The following is a 19,048-nucleotide window of genomic DNA, read 5'->3' on the forward strand; positions in this document are numbered from 1 at the left end:
TTTTTAGGAATGATTTTTTAAAGCCCCCCCCCCCCCGCCAAGCCCATTGAAGGTTAAGAGTGCTCATTGTGGCTATGGAAAGCTGAGTGTATTTTTTGGAAGGGGTGAAAGAAAACCGAGGTGTGTAGGGAGAGAAAGGAATGAAGTATTCACTGGATTCCTCAACAGTAGCACTTCACTATACAAAATTTGGTGATGTTATTATATCATATTCGTCATGAATGTTCCAGCTATTAACAAAAAAGAAAAATGAATAGAGATCCTTATTGTTCATGTTTATAGCTGTTGTCCACACCAATAAGGAGACAAGCAGGGCCTGATGTATTCCGAACCTAAATGATTTTTCTTTAGGTGAAAGAGAGAATTAAAATAGAATAATTTCCTGCCTCACAGGGGAGTATCACAATGCAGTTATAAACAAGCAAAAAACATACATCCACACACCTCTTAGTACTTGGTTCTCTGTAAAGTGGCAGAGACCAATGTGAGCTTCCCTTCAGCTCACTAAGAGCAGGGTGGGGAGAAGCAAGCTCTGCAGTTGCCTCATCTCTGTTGTGGATGCCAGGGCAAGCTTTTCTCCCCCTTGCCACATTATTCTTCTGGAGGGAAGGGTTGCAGCTGTGAATGGGACAGACAGGCCCTGCTCTAGGTATAGTCCCGGGGGCGCCAGGGCGCCAAGCCGGCAAGGGGGGGGGCGCTGCACGGCGAAGCCGCGCTGCGAGGGCGGGGGCGCCGGAGCGATCTCCGTGCCTCAGCACCAGGGCGCCCGACTTGCTTGAGACGGCCCTGGGGACAGAGTGTGTTTTCCTGCAGATATTTAGTCCTCGGACAACTTGAGCGTAGACATTTCCTCTTAACTGAGGTCTTGCTGAAATCAATTTTGAGAACAAAATTGGAGGAAGAGATGATGGGTAGGCAGCAGGGTTGTAATTCCAATGACCCTTGGATTATATTTATCTCCATGATCCAAATCAATCCAGAATTAGGGCAGAATACAGAATAGAAACTACTTTTGTTATGGTGGTTTACCATCTGCAACAAAGTTTCTAGGGATTGTACGCTATATGGTTGCTAGAAGCTGTCAGTATTCAGGAATCGCACTCTGATAGTTCCATTCCTATCTGAGCAACATTGAGGGTAATATTGAGTGGCTGTTGTTCTACCCAATAGTGTTTAGTTCTTTTGAAATTTGTGGCTGCTGGAAGAGACAAGCACGTTTTGGGATGTGGCATTATAAGTACTGTATGCTGAAGACGCCCAACTCTGTTTTTCATTTTCATCTAATCCAGATAGTGAGGGTTTCTCAAATGCCTTTTATTGGCTGGATGGGGACAATTAAATTAAATTCAGGCAAGATAGAAATGTTGATGCTTAAGAGGTCAGCTCATTTGGGGACAAACAGGTTCTGTGCTTTCAGTGGGATTATTTTCTCCATGAAAGAGCTCCTTACACCCTGTCCTCACTAAAAATGATTTAATGACAATTATCTAACACATTGTGTATGGAGCCATCCTGGGTAGATAGTTTGTGAGGCTCAACATGGGTATAGGAAACATGTAGCAGGTTCAGTTAAGGCACTACAATTTTACTTTTGAAGCCCTTAATGGCCCTGTTAATTTTACCTTCAGGTCAGTAGGTGGAGTCTTACTCCATGTTTCCTCTGTTACTGTGGCTAGAATAGTGAGAGTTCATTGCTATAATTGCTGCAATAACAATTTAGAAGCCGCCTTTGTAGATTTCTGGTAATTTTTGTTGCACAGGGCAATTTTAAAAACAAACTTGCAAATATAATAGAGAGAAAGGAGAAAAAGCAAACAAAGGCAGTTGACATTGATAATACAAATATTACATCAATCCTAATTTAAATGTATAGATTAATATAAGCAGTTCCTATGTCCAAATAGTTATAAGCCATGTGCTCAGATAAAGAAAGGGCAGAGATCTTCAGACCACTGAGTGGTACATAGTGGATGTTTGGCCTTCTAACCTTGCAATATAAGTCTTTTGGCCACCAAAAGGCTCACATAATTCACTTTTGTTGTCCACCTGTTAGTCACCACACCTCAAGGATATAATTTAAGAGTCTGTGAGCATCTGCAAATATTCCAGACAACATTAATATGAACAATAGTTTCTAGCCAGAAAGAAGACACCATAGCACCATGACCACATTGTATGCCTCAAAACATTTTCAGTGTTACATCATTTCTTCCTATAAAGGCATGGTGGAGTCCAGCATACCAGAAACATCATGTTCTGTTGACTCAATTTTGGCTAAAAATTAAAGAAACAGCCCAAATAGATGATGAAGCAGTGTTTCATTAATAGAATGAATAGAACACTCTATTAGTTTTCAGTGAAGATCCAGTTATTTCTTCCAGCAAAAATAGGAGACATTAAGGCACTCAAAGCTGACATTTCCTAAATAGACACTAAAAGGAGCTGTAGTTGTAAATACCGTGATTCAGCTCTAGTGGTAAGTGGCAGCTAGACAGCAAAATTGAAAATGGCACACGTTCTCAATCTGATGCTTTTAACTGATATCTGGCTGTCAACTCAATTCTTTCACAAAGGACTTCCTCTTTATTTTCACATCCAAATTACCCCATAAAGTTAATGTAGAATGAACATATGGATCAAAGTGTAACTGAAAAGACATTCTACACATAGGAATCTTACTGGGTCACAGAGGGAGCCAATGAAGTAAATGAATGGATAAATCCGCAGTCTAGGAGGGCTTACACCAGCCTGGCATAAGATAGGGGAAGACAGTAGCAAAGGGAGGCACAATTAGAACAATCCCACCTGCTCCAGGGGTCAGCAAACTTTTTCAGCAGGGGGCCGGTCCACTGTCCCTCAGACCTTGTGGGGGGCCGGACTATATTTTGGAAAAAAATATGAACAAATTCCTATGTCCCACAAATAACCCAGAGATGCATTTTAAATAAAAGGACACATTCTACTCATGTAAAAACATGCTGATTCCCGGACCGTCCGTGGGCCGGATTTAGAAGGCGATCGGGCCGCATCCGGCCCCCGGGCCTTAGTTTGGGGGGACCCCTGTGCTAGACCGATAAGAAGTATGCCTTACTTGGTGGAAATTGGAGTTCATCCAGGAAAATCTGAACGCTGGTTGAACCGGTAGGGTCAGGACCAAAGTATTCCTTCAGATGACCATGAGTCCAGAGTTCTTCTCATCAGAAAGGTCTCTCTGACAAGTTGCAGGGTTACCCCTGCTTCCTCTTCCCCACCCCTAGTTTTAGGTTAGGGAAATTGAGGTCCTATGGCCCTCTGATAACTATGTGTTCCTAGAGCCTGTATTGTTGAAAACAGATTTAATTATTAATTAAGACTCTTGATAAAACAACAACAAAAAATCCCAGTCCACAGGGTTTAGGTTCCAGGTAAGTAATTATTGGCTACCCCTAGGAAGTGTTTTAGATCCTGTTTGAGTATTTAGTGTAGTTCATGGAAGGTAATTATTTACATTTTTCCTGGCATGTTTTGTTTTCACCAAAATGTTTGGCCTTTCAGCTACTTATTGGTCATTTTATTTGCTGTTCTGTTCCTTGATCTTATTGTTGCAATGACTGTTTTGTTGACTGTTTAGTTATTATTCACAACCTTGGGTATCTTACTGAAAAGGTGGGGTAGAAATGTTTTAAATAAATAAATAGATTACACACCAGCCTCTGTAGTTTTGTAGGTTGGATAACCTTTGTGTTCTTTAGAAAACAAAGTGTGCAAGACTACTGCCACTATAGATTTTTAGCTGCAGGGTGCCTTCCTCACTCTTCTTAATAGCTATTATTGTCTAGTCATATAACAGGCACTTCCTTTAGGTTGTCCCACTACCCGAGAGAGAAAGCAAATTAGGTGCCTTAGCACCCTTGCATTCCTCTTCAGGACTCACTTCTTTACATCATGGTGTCTCTCCCTGCAAAGTTTCAACAATCTGCATTCACCTGCTACTTCATTCTTTGCTGCTTGGGATTCCTCTGAAAATAGACAGTTGCTACTTCCCATCATATGCATTTGTGGAGACCTTGCCTTCCTCAAAGCAAGTGACAAACCTTCATTGTATCGGGTCAAAATTCATTTGCCCCATTCATGCAGTCTCAAAGGCTGTATGTCCAGCGCCGAGGGCCTTCTGGCGGTCCCCTCGCTATGAGAAGCCAAGTTACAGGGAACCAGGCAGAGGGCCTTCTCGGTAGTGGCACCCACCCTATGGAACGTACTCCCACTAGAGGACAAAGAGAACAACAATTACCAGACCTTTAGAAGGCATCTTAGGGAAGCTTTTACTGTTTGATGGATTTCTGTATTTTAATGTTTTGTTGGAAGCCGCCCAGAGTGGCTGGGGGAACCCAGCCAGATGGGCGGGGTATAAATAATAAATTATTATTATTATTATTATTATTATTATTATTATTATTATTATTATTATTTAAAGCAGAAAGCATGTTCTTTTTTCCTATTTGTTTCTGCCATCTGCAGAACAAAAGTTCATATCTCTGCAGGAGAGATGCAAAAGTTTCATTTGGGTATCCTTAGAACTTCATTTTCCTCCCATAAAGGGGCAGTCCTGCCACTAGGAGAAGGCCACCTCTGGCAGCTGATTTTGGGGGTGTAATGATTGTTAGTTATATTAATTCATTGTTAGTTATATTATTGTTTTTGCTTCTTGGAAGCAGGAGAGGGATTTTCTGTCTCAGGTGCCAAAATAACATGGTTGGTGGTCCACCTTGGCAAAATGTCTTGGTCCAGCCCTGCATACATTGATTCCACAGCACAGTATTTTGTTTCAGCCATGTCTTACTACATGCTCCCACTTCTCCAGATTTACTGGTGTGTGTGTATGAGAGAGAGAGGGAGGGGGGAGAAGGAGGAAGGGGGGAGGTATCTACAAGCTCCTGGAGGACAGCCCTTATGGTGGGAATGGCTCCTCTCCTCTAATTGGACAGGCAGGGTCACATGTAGATCATTTCTGGGCGAGGAGTCACCCCACGCTTTCTACTTACAGCCCACTGCCCCAAGATGGGCTGAGTAGCATTCCATACTGTTCTGAGTACATAGTCAGTTCCTTTTAAAGAAAAACAGACTTTGGTTTATAAGCTTCGTGATTGCTTATATGAAAATGCCCTCCTCTGGGTGTCAACTCTCCAAGCTTCTGAGGGTAGTGGAGAGCTTCAAGAGTGTCCCTTCGCTCCATCCTCAGAATCGGTTGGGCCACAGAAGTTGCATGAAGTAAAAAACAGGACCAGCAGCCACATTTCCCTTTACCCCTTTGCAAAATTTATGCATATCGGTGGGGAGGGGGTGGAATTTTTTTTTGCTTTCAGGAAGCATGGAAAAGGTGTAGCAGTTTTCTCTCCTGCATTTTGTTGTGCATGATGTAGTTTTCTTCTACTCTTCATGTGTGTGCAATAATGCACATGTGTACATAACTGTCAGTTACATGAGTTTGGAGCTGGAGGAGTTTGCTACATCTCAGGACCCATCATGGCCCTGATGCAGCCCTGATGATATATTGACAGGTAGAGCTCTTGTACAAATAATAGGGGAAGGGGGGGTCACCTTTTTTCATAACTGAATGTTTTGAGTTGTTCCCCCGCTTTTCAAGTGTAAGTTAAGTACTTTCTAAATTATTGTGATCCACTGTTTCAAAGCAATTTAAAAACTTGTCGTCTCTACTTTCTGACCAACCAATTCATTTGAGATTAGTTGAATTATATTTGTTACTTTATAAAATAGTCCAAAACAACTTACATGGTGATAATAGCATCTCTTCATGCTTAACTTTTCATTCCAGTAATGAAAAGGGAAGGGAAATGGAAGTGGAATATCCTGGAATTGAGACTATGGTTGGCTTGAGTGCTGAACAGGGCTGAAACGGAACATTTTGTTGCAGGGCCCATATATATATATATACCCTGTTTCTCCTATTTTAAGATGTAGTCATAAAATAAGCCATAGCAGGATATTTAAGCATTCAAGGAATATAAGCCATACCCCGAAAATAAGACATAGTGATAGGCACAGCAGCAATACCGGCCGCAGCAGGAGGAGGAGGAGGAAAAATATAAGACATCCCCTGAAAATAAGCCATAGTGTGCTTTTTTGAGGAAAAATAAATATAAGACGGTGTCTTATTTTCGGAGAAACACAGTATACAGTATATGCATTTTTCAGTGTGGTTTCCTCTGTGAAAATTATTTAACTAATCAAGCAAGTCTACCTAAAATAGTAAATTGTCTGTGACCATGATAACATATGTTAATGAACAAGTGAAATAATATTTAAAAGTTACTTGAAAAGTTCCTATCAGTGTCCACGTTTTATTTTAGTTTTTGTTTTCTGCGTGTGGCTTTCCTGTGCATTTTATCTGGCCGTATTTAGTCTGCATACTAAAGGTTAGTCTGCCCAATTGCATTCTCTTTTGTGCTCTTAGCTTTTCCTTTCCTTCAGCAAGACTTACTTTAGATTTCAATAGATTTCACTGTGACGGGCCGGTTTTTAGACCGAGTGCTAAATTTTAGTCCGCAGACTAAAATATAATCCGCGGATTATTTGCCCCAGAAATTCCCTCACTGAAAACTACATTAAACACAGTAACCATTATGCTTAAAACATAATAGTGGGGACGGTTCACAGCTAACAGCGTACTTTGCCACCTGCCCTTTTGCACCTAGGCACAATAGAACGCCGAAAACATCCCCAGCTTGTAATGCGGCCCATTGTGCTTAAGTGTTGGCAAGCTGTATTATTGACCACTTAACCTGTAACTGTGACAGTCCCTTGCTTTTAATGTTTGTTGTTTGTATGCTTTTGTGTAGTTCTTGGTGGGTGAATAAAGCAGTAGAACAGGTTGCAGTAAAGTAAGAAGAGTTAAACAATGGTAGTGTGTTTCTTTCATTATCAGTGTGTGCTTGTAAAAGAAAAGAAATAAACCAAATCCTCCCCCCTTTTAAATGGCCATGAGGGAATAAGGAAGGAAGCCACAATAAAGGGGCAGGGGAGAGTTAAGATCTTACCAGCACTTCTGAAATGTCATGTCCAGTTCCTGAAGCATCCTAAAGAGATATCTGCCAAAAAAAAAGCTAAACACTAACAATCCATTGGCGGGGAAGTCAATCCAAAATGAAGAATAATCCGCGGCGGCCTGATACACACATAGCTTATAGAAATTTAAAATAGTTATTTTTAGTACTGAATCTTAAAGATCTTTATCTATTACATGTGTGGTTTCAAAAACACTTCTCATGTTGTGCTTTTGGGACAAAGTGGAGAAAAAAAGAGTAGTCTGTACATGAGAGCATGTCTCATGTTTTTTCCCATGTCTCTGGAAATCTATCTCCAAGACTGGGAAGAAGACTGCAGTTTAATATTGAAAATTCAGTATAATTTTACTTCTACATAGGCATTTTATTTCATCTTTTTGTTACTTTTTACTAAAGTCACTGGCATTGGAACATGCATTTAAAATAAAATGTTTCTATTCTATGCCTCACCCTTGCAAAATCATTTTTTAAAAAAAGTTGGACTTGCTGCTATGGAGACTGATGTTTAAAGGTTCTAATTGTATTAAACATTTAATATTTCCCCATCACCATGGATTTCTGATAATATTGGATATATTTTTCCTTGCTGGACTATTCTTTTGGATTGACTCCCCCTGTTTGGATTATTTCACTGCATTATCATCTTTAGGACTCGTCAGGAACAGGACATTTCACCTCAGGAGTACGGGTATGTACATAAATATTTTTTCATATCATCAGGTTTATTGTTGGAGGAGGAGAGGCAAAAATGAGGATGGAAGAGTTGACACCAAGCAGCCATACTTCAGGTCACTGAGCCAAATGTTCTCTCTCTCTAAACATTTTTCAGTTTTTAGCTGCTAGTTTCTTGTGGGGGTTGGGCTTTCAATTTTCTGGCATTGTTAATGTAGTACATTCTGTATCAAATTACTTTTTCCAAGTCCCAGCAGAGAAAGGGCAACCTGATCTTCATGAGGCCTGCAGTTATAGTGGAAGCTAGAATACATGCTGCAGTACATTACAAGACATATTAAGTGTGAATAGCTTTTGCTTAGTCATGGAAGGAGTGAAAGATACAGTCAGCCTGAGTTCTGCTAGACAAGTAAAAAAAAGAAAGAAATGTTCCACAGTTAGCAGTTCATCTAAAGATAGTAATGAAGAAAAATACAAAGCACCATTTTATTTTAAAGGAGGCACGTATACCTAAAGTATTTCAACCTTAGATTGAATTTCCACCTGATTTCCTATGGTGGTTTTATTTGACAAGTTCTAGGACAATATTTGGGGTTCATAAAATTTGGGGAAAGTTTTGGTTTAGTGTATATTCAAATTTGAATGTAGGATTTTCAGTACCTTGATGGATTATGTATCTGGAAAAAGAATTTGAACTTCTTTAATGGAGATAATTTCCCCAAAATTTATGAGATGAAACATGGTTTTTTTTTAATTTATTGTGCTTCAACAACTCAGTCATGACCCCAGAACTTGGTCTCGCCACAATCATAGATGGACAGCACAGCCATTTTCTCTTACTTATGGCAGTGAAATTGTTTCTAGGATGGGTAACCTGAGGCCCTCCAGTTATTTTGTTGTTGGACTCATCAGTTCCAACTAGAACAGCCGGTGAGCAGGGATAGTGTGAGCTGTAGTCCCACATCACCTGGGCCACAAATTCCCCATCCCTGTTGTAAGTGAAGGGGACACCTGGTAAAAATATATAAGATAAACCCATGTCACACCCATGTTAACAGTAGCTCCAAGAAGTATGTCAGGGCACAGAGGCAACCGTCTCCTATTCAGGAGTTGCTACCAGAGTAGTACTAGGGGAGCCAGCTGCAGTAGCTTCTCATTACCTCTCCTAACCCAGCAAGAGTAGGAGAAGTGCTGAGTTTTCAGAGGTGTTTTGTGAGGTTGCTTAGCCCTTTCCTTTTCTCCCTCTGCAGCTGGATTCTGAGACTAGAACTAAGCACAAATCCAGTTTAGTGGCCGGGGGGGGGGGAGGGGGAGAGAGACAGGTGAGCTTGTGTTCATGACATTTGCAAGAGGGAATAGTCAAACATTCCTTCACCTGTTGATTCTCTCATACAAATCTTCCCTATGGCTGTGCAACATGGTAATTTCTTCCTGGGTTGAAAAGAGCACCCCTGCATTCGATGCACGTGGGGAGAGGGCTTGCTTTGGCTTATCTGAGCAAGCTAGAGCCGGAGAGGGGCTAATTTCATTGTCTGTTTTAGAGGTCTACAGGATTCCTTTCAGACTATGTTATTACTACTTACTCCCTCCCACAGTTGCCCCAGGCGTGAAAGTAAGCAGCAGCCTGGTTCATTTTAATAGTTCTTGCAACATCTGGGCACTGCAGAAGTTTTGCTTATGCCACCGTTTGCCTGCCTTAACTTAATTCTTGTCTTTTAATTCTTCAGCAGATTTGCAGTTGATTTTACATGTGGTATATGCTATTGCTTTGGGGTTTGAGCCAACTTTACATGCATGGGAATCCGTTCCCTCAGTAGGGTTTCTCCTTCCTCTCTTCCCACTAGCAGCCTTCCATGCACCCAGAAATCTGCTCCAGAGGATTGAGTATCCTTCTGGGGCAGATTTTGGGTGTGTGCAGGGGGCTAGATAGGGGAGAAGTGGAACCAAAAGTCTCATTGCAAAAGCAGGTTTCCACTGTGCAAGTGAGCTGCCACAACTGAATCTCATCCTTTGTGTTTTGTGAGTTGGATTTGCCAGTTTTTGTCCCACCCTTGTCTCAAGATTTTACATATACTATTTGCTCATGACCTGTATTGCACCTGTAGCATAGGTGAAAGAAAATGCTTAAGGAACCTATGAATGTGTGGTTATTTAATGTTTATGTGTGTGAGAGAGGAGAAGGTAGATGGAGTGCAACATTGGTGACAAAAGACTGATTGTGAATACTGGAAATATATGTTGTTTGACCTAACCTCCAATGGCAAATGTCTGAGAGAAAAACTAGTGGCTGAGTACCTTTCAACAATACTCCCAAACACCTAAAATTTGGAAGTTATCCTAATTAATTACTTGCTGTGTATTATTAAAGGATAAACCAAAACTGTGAGACCTGATCAGTGTCCCTATCAGCATGAATCCACACCCAGTATAAAATCAGTTGGTTGCTTAAAAGGTGGAAATCTTTAAAAGTTTTGCTTTCAGTAAATGCTTCAGAACGTGGTCTTCAGAAAATCCTGCTCATTTGCTTTTCTCTCTCCTCCAACCCATATGCATGGCTGACTGCATTCCTGTTATGTTTGGAATGGATTATTTCTCTCTTCCTAAAAGTTCTTCTCAGCTGTGTCTTGTGTGTGTCCCCCCACCATGTGACCTTGTAACTTCACCTTAGTACAACAACTTTCCTTGCACTTAACCCATTCAACCCTAGAAGCTTGATTAAGCTTCAGTACTTTATAAGCTAATGTATAATTCCTACTCTGAGCGGTTTAGTTCCTCAGATTCTCAGCCCTTCAACGACAAGAGCAAAGAAGAGTATTGATGGACTGTCCCTCTTGTTCTGCCGTAGGTCTTCCGGCCCCGCACTCCACCAGAAGCAATAGCGCTATGTAGCCGTCTGCTGGAATATACCCCCACTGCACGCCTGACTCCGCTGGAAGCGTGTGCACACTCTTTCTTTGATGAATTACGGGACCCAAACATCAAATTACCGAGTGGGCGAGAGAAACCTGCACTCTTTAACTTCACCACTCAAGGTAGTCTGGGAGCATGAAGGAAGATTGTGTGTCCACAGTTTCTTATGGCACAAAGATGGCATCATCTCAAATAGTGGTTAGAAGGGATGGATTGGGCAGCTGGAAAGAGTGGAAATATTTCAAAGCGTGAACTGTGTCGAGAAGGTGTAGAGAAAGGGTTAAAAAAGGCCAGAGAGAGAGAGAGAGACTTCTTTACTCCTCAGTTAATCTGGCTTGATCGAAGAAAGGCTGTTCGAATCTCAACGGGCTGGTGCTTCTGTGTCATGATTGCCATTATTATTGGGACATTCAATTCCTAGTTAGTCATAGATGAAATTGCTTGTTAGATAGAAGATTGAAATATCCTTGGAAGAATAGAGACTACTGCTCATGTTCACATTTTTACCAGGAATCGTATTTAATAAGCTAATTGAGTATGTAACTTGAGTATGTAACTTAGAACATCCAGGAGTCCAGATTTAGGGGATCAGCTGAAATGCAGGCTAAGGGAAGTATGTTTTTGCAGTTGCCTTGCACATGTTTTCAAGAACTGTACAATTGTTAGGGGTTGTAAAACAGACGCATAATTTGTGGCCTGTATTGTTCAGATTCTTTGGAAAGATGGCTGCAACCCAATTACAATTACTCACATGCATTTCGGTTAGCATAGGGTTGCCATACGTCTGGATTTGCCCATGTTGGCAGTGCTGTTTTCCCATAAAAATAGCTCAAAAACAGCATTTTTCTTCTTGCAATTTTGCCAAACAGCTTTGCAAAAAAAAAAAAGGGGGGGGGAGCTCAACAATTTATGGCAACTGTAGTTAACATATCAATTTAATTTGCACATGGTTAAAAAAATATCTGAAGCAAGAAGCATATTTTCTTTTATAGGATGCTAGGGACCCAGGTGGCGCTGTGGGTTAAACCACAGAGTCTAGGGCTTGCTGATCAGAAGGTCGGCGGTTCGAATCCCTGCAACGGGGTGAGCTCCTGTTGTTCGGTCCCAGGTCCTGCCCACCTAGCAGTTCAAAAGCACATCAAAGTGCAAGTAGATAAATAGGGACCGCTCCGGCGGGAAGGTAGACTGCGTTTCTGTGCGCTGCTCTGGTTCGCCAGAAGCAGCTTTGTCATGTTGGCCACATGACCTGGAAGCTGTCTGCGGACAAACGCCGGCTCCCTTGGCCTATAGAGCGAGATGAGCGCCACAACCCCAGAGTCGGACACGACTGGACCTGATGGTCAGGGGCCCCTTTACCTTTATGTGTCAAAGCAGGCATTGGAAGAGGCATTTCTGCTTGCATGTGATAGTGTTTGCCACTTTCTGTATTTATAGGCATTTATATTAAAAAATAATTAAAAAATAAAATGTTACCTGCTTAATCAGCAGTACTTTTTACATTTATTTTTAATTGATTAATTAATTTAAAGCTTTTTTTTTTTAAAAAAATATCTAGCCAGTTAATAATATTGCAGCCCTATTTGAAGATACTCTTTTCTATGTTAAAGTCAGAGAAAGGGCCATGACCGCTTCTCAGGTTTCGAAAGGGTACTGAGAGTGCTGGGATAGTATTTTCTAATCTCACAAATGCTGCTGCTGTTGAGATGCACCTTTTCTGCCTTTAAAGAATTTGCTCTACTCTTGAGTTATGGTACTTCCTTTCCTGGTTGCGTTGGTAACAGTAAATGCTGCCAGTTCCTCTTGACCCGAGACCCACCATGCCAACTTCCATTTCTGCACATATGAAAGTAACCACAACACTGCTCTGAACATCTTGTTAACTACATTGGATCTTTAATTTGCCTCATCTCAGCAAATTACTTGAGGCAGTTCAAACTAATATTGTCAAAATCACTGGTATGTCTTGGATTATTTCTGGTGTTCTGTAAATGGCAGGCTGGAGGGAAAATTAAGGGTTGTATTCAACATAGTGTAAGCCTGCCATTAGAGGTAGTATTTCCACTTATGCAAAGGGGCTCCTTGCCTCTCCCCCCCCCCATGTGCCACTTAAATCTATTCTTGGGGTTCCCCCACTTTCCTGAGATTTGGAGAGAGGGGCTGAAAAGACCTGTTGTGCAAATGGACATCCTTGCACAAATCGGATGCATTAGTTGGCTATGGCCCAGGCAAGCAGGCAGGACAACCTTTTGTTGTGGCTCAGTTTTATCTGGAGGTGCTTTAGCAAGAACATATTCAGCTCTCAAAAAAATTGCCATTGCCACTCTGAATGCTGCTTAAGTTGATGGTTACAGAGGCCATCTCTGGACAGAGTGGCCGGGGAGGCCTGGCCAGATGGGCGGGGTATAAGTAATAAATCATTTTTCACCAAATGAACATTGGGTCTACAAAAAAATCACTGGCAGCATTAAACATAATTTGTAGCCAGCTAATTCACCCTCCACCTCCATCTAGGGCAGTACAGTATCAAATAAACAGCAACACATTAGTATTCTACAATTCAATCTGTTACATTTTGACCAATATAAATAGACATAAAATCTGATTTGCGGTCCTGATTTATTGCCCCCCCCCCCTTTTAATACTTTGAATGATTTTTGAAAAATACTTTATTAAGAGAAAATATGTAGAGGGACCCAGGTGGCGCTGTGGGCTAAACCACTGAGCCTAGGGCTTGCTGATCAGAAGGTCGGCGGTTCGAATCCCTATGACGGGGTGAGCTCCCGTTGCTTGGTCCCAGCTCCTGCCAACCTAGCAGTTCGAAAGCACATCAAAATGCAAGTACAGTGGTACCTCTACTTACAAATTTTTCTACTTACAAATGGAGGTCCGTCCGCCATCTTGGATGCGGTTTAGATAGGATTTTTTCTACTTACGAATTTTTAGATAGGGTTGCTTCGACTTACGAATTTTTTCTCCCAATGCATTCCTATGGGATTCGACTTAAAAATTTCTTCGACTTACAAATATGTGTTCGGAGCGCATTAAATTCGTAAGTAGAGGTACCACTGTAGATAAATAGGAACCACTATAGCGGGAAGGTAAACGGCGTTTCCATGTGCTGCTCTGGTTTGCCAGAAACGGCTTTGTCATGCTGGCCACATGACCTGGAAGCTGTACGCTGGCTCCCTCGGCCAATAATGCGAGATGAGCGCGCAACCCCAGAGTCGGTCACGACTGGACCTAATGGTCAGGGGTCCCTTTACCTTTATGTATTATAAAACAAAATGAGAAGAAATATAGGTGATATAGAGCTAAATTGTGAAGCATAGTAATATGCTGCAGCATTTGATCATGATAACTTTATGAGTTCATTTTTAATATTTTATAAATTCTTGGAAAAATATATTGATATGAAAATGCAAATTACTAAGTTTTAAATTACATTTTTGCTATATTTTTACTTTTTGTAAAGGCCTGTCAGTATAAAAAGGTATTCAAGAGACACCTGAAAGTGAAAAGTGAGGGCAGCTGCCAAATTTCTTTTGGAGCAATGTTCCACAGCATGGGGCTGGTAATATTAAGCACTTTTAGTTGAAGCCAGCCAGGCCTCTGTAACACAGGTGACAACTAGCAGCACTCTTCTGGGTGATCTCATAGAATTGTACAGTTGGAAGGGACCACAAGGGCCATCTAACCAAACTGCCTGCATAAATAAAAACGTATGAGTGTCATCTGTACACTTTCCTCACCATTTTCAACCCTCTGTGAAAACCCATGTAGATACAACAGCATGTCTAAATCAACCCTCATTTAGACAAGCCTGCACTTCCTTTCAAGAACAGGGCAGTTTTATGGCCAGGATTCAGATCAGCACACACATGGGTATCCTCCTCATACATGGTATATCTTAGCTTCCCCTCTGAAGTAGCAGCACTCTCCCCAACCAAGTGTCTCCATTGACAAGGAGCTCTCCAGAGCAACACTGCACAATGTGCAAGAGGCTGCCATTAGAAAGAAACCAAAGCGCCCTTCTCCAGGGCAGACCCTTTTCTACCAACAAACATCTAAACCTATAGTTGGGGTACCAGACATAGCTGGCAATAGGCAGTCCTAGCCACAGTGGAGGATGTTAAGAATGCAGTCGCAAGAAGTCACTAAGCAACTATAATACTCTTTTTGAAACTCATATTCCAAGGGCATGTCTGTAGCAGTTCATTTTTGTACTCTAGCTGAAATAGTACTAATAACGACAGTTTCTTTTCGGAAGGTAGAGTGATTGCAATATAATACCAGCTGCTTCAATATAGTTCATACTCACTTCCCTTCAGCATTATTGGTGTGATGTGGTGGTGTAATCGTACTAATCATTTTGCTTGCTTGTTTTAAATAGCTCACAGTTCCAAGAGCAGGATGTGTGGGTGTAGAAATGCACAAATACAGAGTCCGTACAAAAACAACAAGGGGGAAATTTAAATTAAAAGAAATGCAATATAGGCGATTTGGCAGACATCATGGCAAAGAAATACCTTTTCAACGGAAAAGGACATGCAAAGGATGACAGTCTTTCCCCAATGAAGTTGTCTGAGCAGTTTCCAAGTCTGGGAAAGCACGTTAGAATCATAGATTCTTAGCGACACATTGCCATGTGGCTGATGTGTGATAGGAAACACTGTGAACCTGCTGGCAGAGGTTCCCTATGGGCTGGCTGTAAATACTTTTCTCCAACTTCCTTTTAGAACTGTCAAGTAATCCATCTCTGGCTTCGACCCTCATACCTGCTCATGCTCGGAATCAAGCAGCTGCTTCAACCCCGACAAATGTTCCAGCAGCCTCAGGTGAGACTTTCTTCATGCCTGCCACGTTTTTTCCTTGCTAAACTATTCCCCCACCCCACCCCACCAAACACTGTGTGTCATCAGTTACAGATCATATCTTGTTTGCGAACTGGGGGGGGGGGGAGGCCAATACCAATTTTGTTTGCTAGATTGATTTCCATTTCAGACATGGGGTGAATAAGGGAACACCAGTCATTTCCACTCCAGATTTCCAATTTCATCAGCATTCTGCAACACCCATACTTAAAAAACCGCAAGTTGGGCAGAATCAGATACTGGGATAGTGCAGCCTGAGGATGGGGACAGGTTTCTCAGAGAGGTGAGGGCTACCACATGTGTGCAAGACCCTTGCCCTTCCTGGTTCATGAAAGCAGCTGAGGAAGACTAACTCAAGTGGGTAAGGGTGGCGATTGAACATGTTTCAGCAAGGAGGGTTGCAACCTGCCTTAAAAGAGGCAGTGATAAGACCTCTGCTGAAAAAGCCCTCCCTGAACCCCACTGTTTTGGATAACGACTGGCCAGTCTCCAATATTCTATTCTTGGGCAAGGTGCTGGAGTGTGTGGCAGCTTCTTGGCTCCAAGCGTTTCTGAATGAGACAGATCATCTATATCCGTTTAATACTGGCTCCAGCCATGATTATGGGACAGAAACAGCATTGGCTGTGTTAGTGGATGACCTACAGCAGGAATTGGTTCTCCTGGACTTCTCAGTGGCTTTTGATACCATTGACCATGGTTTCTCTGTGGGACACCTCACTGGGGTGGAATTTGGAGGCACTGTTTTACGGTGGCCGTATAATCTTACTGTGATTATTTATTTATTTATTTATTTATTGTACATGTATACCTCCCTATATCCGTAGATCTCAGGGCGGTTCACAACATAAAATCACAATGTAAAAAACACAAAATACATAACAAAAATAAGAGCAAAGACAACCTAATAATCCCCCCCTTCCACAACACATTTAAAAGGGTATCAGATGTCAATCAGCCAAAGGCCTGGTTAAAGAGGAACATTGTCGCCTGGCACCTAAAGGTGTATAAAGAAGGTGCCAGCCAAACCTCCCTGGGGAGAGAATTCCGCAAAGGGGGAGCCATTGCAGAAAAGGCCTGTTCTCGTGTTGCCACCCTCTGGAGCCTCTTGAGGAGGTGCACGAAGAAGGGCCTCAGAGGATGATAGGGCCCTGGTAGGTACATAAGGAGAGAGGCAGTCCTTGAGGTATGCTACTCCTGAGCCTTTTAATCCTAGGGAAGGTGGTGCTGTGGATCTTCTGTTTGATGCCCCGGCTGTTAACCTGAGGTGCCCCTCAGGGTCTGTCCTGCCCCAATGTTATTTAACATTTGCAGGATGCCGCTAGGAGAGGTCCAGAGTTTCTGGGGGGCTGCTGCCACCATTCCATCTCTCCTTTCCATCTAAATATGGCGAAGCTGTTTTGGTGTTTGGTGTTAGTAACATACTGGAGGAGGGTGAACAATTTGACGGTCATGGTCAGTTGAAAGGCAGATCAGGGAATAGGGATTCAGGTTTGCAGCTTGGGAGTACTCATGGATTGAGCCCTTAACCCCAGGTGGCCAGGTTTAGGCAGTGGCCAGGAGCACATTTAAAACTAGTGCACTGTTCCTGTTGCTGGAGATGTCTGCCCTGGCCATGATGCCTTAGTTACATCCTGTTTGGATTCATGCAGTGAGCTGTGTGTGGGGCGGCCTTTGAAAAGTGTTTGGAAACTTCAGCTGATCCAAGATGCTGCAGCCAGTTTGCTCACTGGAGCTAATTACAGGGAGAATAGAAACACTGTCACAGCAGCTCCACTGGGTACCAGTCCGTTACTGGTTATGATCTATAAAGCCCTATACAGCTTGAGTCCAGGGTACCTGAAGGACCTCATCTCCTTACATGACCCTGCTTGGACTGAGATGTGCCAGGTCATCTCTCATGAAGAAGGAAAACAGCTGGTAAAAAATACTGCAAGTTCCTGAATGCTACTTCAGTGTCCAGCAGCAGAGCTAGATTAAGCAGCACTAACTTCAGAACAGGGCAAATGTGATGAATACCACATTCCTAGATTGTGTCGTCCAATCTATACCTAGGTCAGATGAATAAGAGAGGGAAAATAAAATGGATACCAGCCAACTCAAAACCCAAGTTAGAAATAAAAATGAGTGAGTAACCAGAACTACATACAGGATTCCCAATCTTGCAGTGTCATTGATTTGATGCATAAAAGGGCATTTTGTTGTTTTTGTTGTTGTTTAGTCGTTTAGTCATGTCCGACTCTTCGTGACCAGAGGGCAGCAACAGCTGTCCTTGTTGCTAGAAGAGGAAAAGAAGGTGATGTCTGTTGGTAATGAAGTTCTCCCAAATACTCCTGCAATGACAGCAGGTTTTGTGAATGCCAAGCAGAACTTGCGATGTACATAAGTGCTTGGTTTTTCTTTGCTAAATAGTGGGGGAGCAGCGCTCCTCTGCAACTGCAATTTAGCAGAACAAAAGCAGAGCCCCAACAGCACATAATGCATACCGTGTTTCTCATATTATAAGACATGTCTTATATTTATTTTTTCCTCAAAAAAACACACTATGGCTTATTTTCAAGGGATGTCTTATTTTTTTCCTCCTCCTCCTGCCGTGGCCGGCATTGCTGCTACGCCTATCACTATGTCTTATTTTCGGGGTATGGCTTATATTCCTTGAATGCTTAAAGATCCTGCTATGGCTTATTTTATGGGTATGTCTTAAAATATGAGAAACAGGGTATGTTTCAAGCAAAATAAAGCTTTCCCATTGTAGACTTTAGGAGAACTACACCATCCAGCAGACAGTGAATTCCCCACTCCTCTGGAGTGCTTCTTTCTTTTTAGTAGCACCAATCAGAGAATGAGAATGAGAATTTGGGTACCGACAGAGCTATTGTCTTCTGTAAAGATGGCTCACCAAGTCCCTATCACAGTAAACTTCACAGCATTGCTACCTCTCCCACTTTTTTTAGATAGCAATAGCTACCAAACAGAGCAGCTCATCAGGTACTACAGTTCTATGCGAGTGTCTCAATTTATTGCAGTCCAACATTTTTCTTTTTGATTTTTTTTTGTAATTGTTTTCATTTGCACCATGAAACCCTTCTTAATTATAGACCACACATCCTTTTCCTCTTGCTGTGTTTCATTATGGACTCACACAGCTGTATCCTATACTTTTGAATAGGAATTGTGACAGCCTTTTTCGATAACTAAATCTTTTTATTTCTTTTTTCCGAACCCTGTTTTTATTGTCTACTGAATTCAGGAGAGAAAGGAGTTGAGGAAAACGAGCATAGCGAGCTCCCAATACTTTTCTAACTCCGTAGAATTGAATAGTGTCACCTCTTAGCATCCTGTTTATTTGTTTCTGTTTATCAATCAAGCGTTTTAAGACCTGTTCCATCAATAAAAAGATGTTGTGTATATGAGGCCTAAACCTCAGCTATTTGGTAAAAAACCATGGTTGGCGAAGGTTTATTAGTCGAATGGGTTTTATGCGAGGAACTGCCCCAAATAATAGCCAGAGATCATGGCTTGTAACATACTGCC

At 42.0% G+C, this 19,048-nt stretch overlaps 1 protein-coding gene across 2 annotated transcripts in view; it reads left to right on the forward strand.

Moving 5' to 3' along the window:
- GSK3B (glycogen synthase kinase 3 beta) overlaps nt 1–19,048 on the forward strand; it is a 58,795-nt gene that overhangs the window by 35,426 nt on the left and 4,321 nt on the right. Inside the window, exons 9-11 of one of the 2 annotated variants that reach the window (XM_035140437.2) lie at nt 7,711–7,749; nt 10,579–10,765; nt 15,380–15,478. In XM_035140437.2, coding sequence (XP_034996328.1) covers nt 7,711–7,749; nt 10,579–10,765; nt 15,380–15,478 — 325 coding nt within the window. The remainder of the gene's footprint in view (nt 1–7,710; nt 7,750–10,578; nt 10,766–15,379; nt 15,479–19,048) is intronic. The other variant, XM_035140439.2, reaches the window with a different exon arrangement.

Source organism: Zootoca vivipara, chromosome 16, assembly GCF_963506605.1.
Source record: "Zootoca vivipara chromosome 16, rZooViv1.1, whole genome shotgun sequence".
NCBI lineage: Eukaryota > Metazoa > Chordata > Lepidosauria > Squamata > Lacertidae > Zootoca > Zootoca vivipara.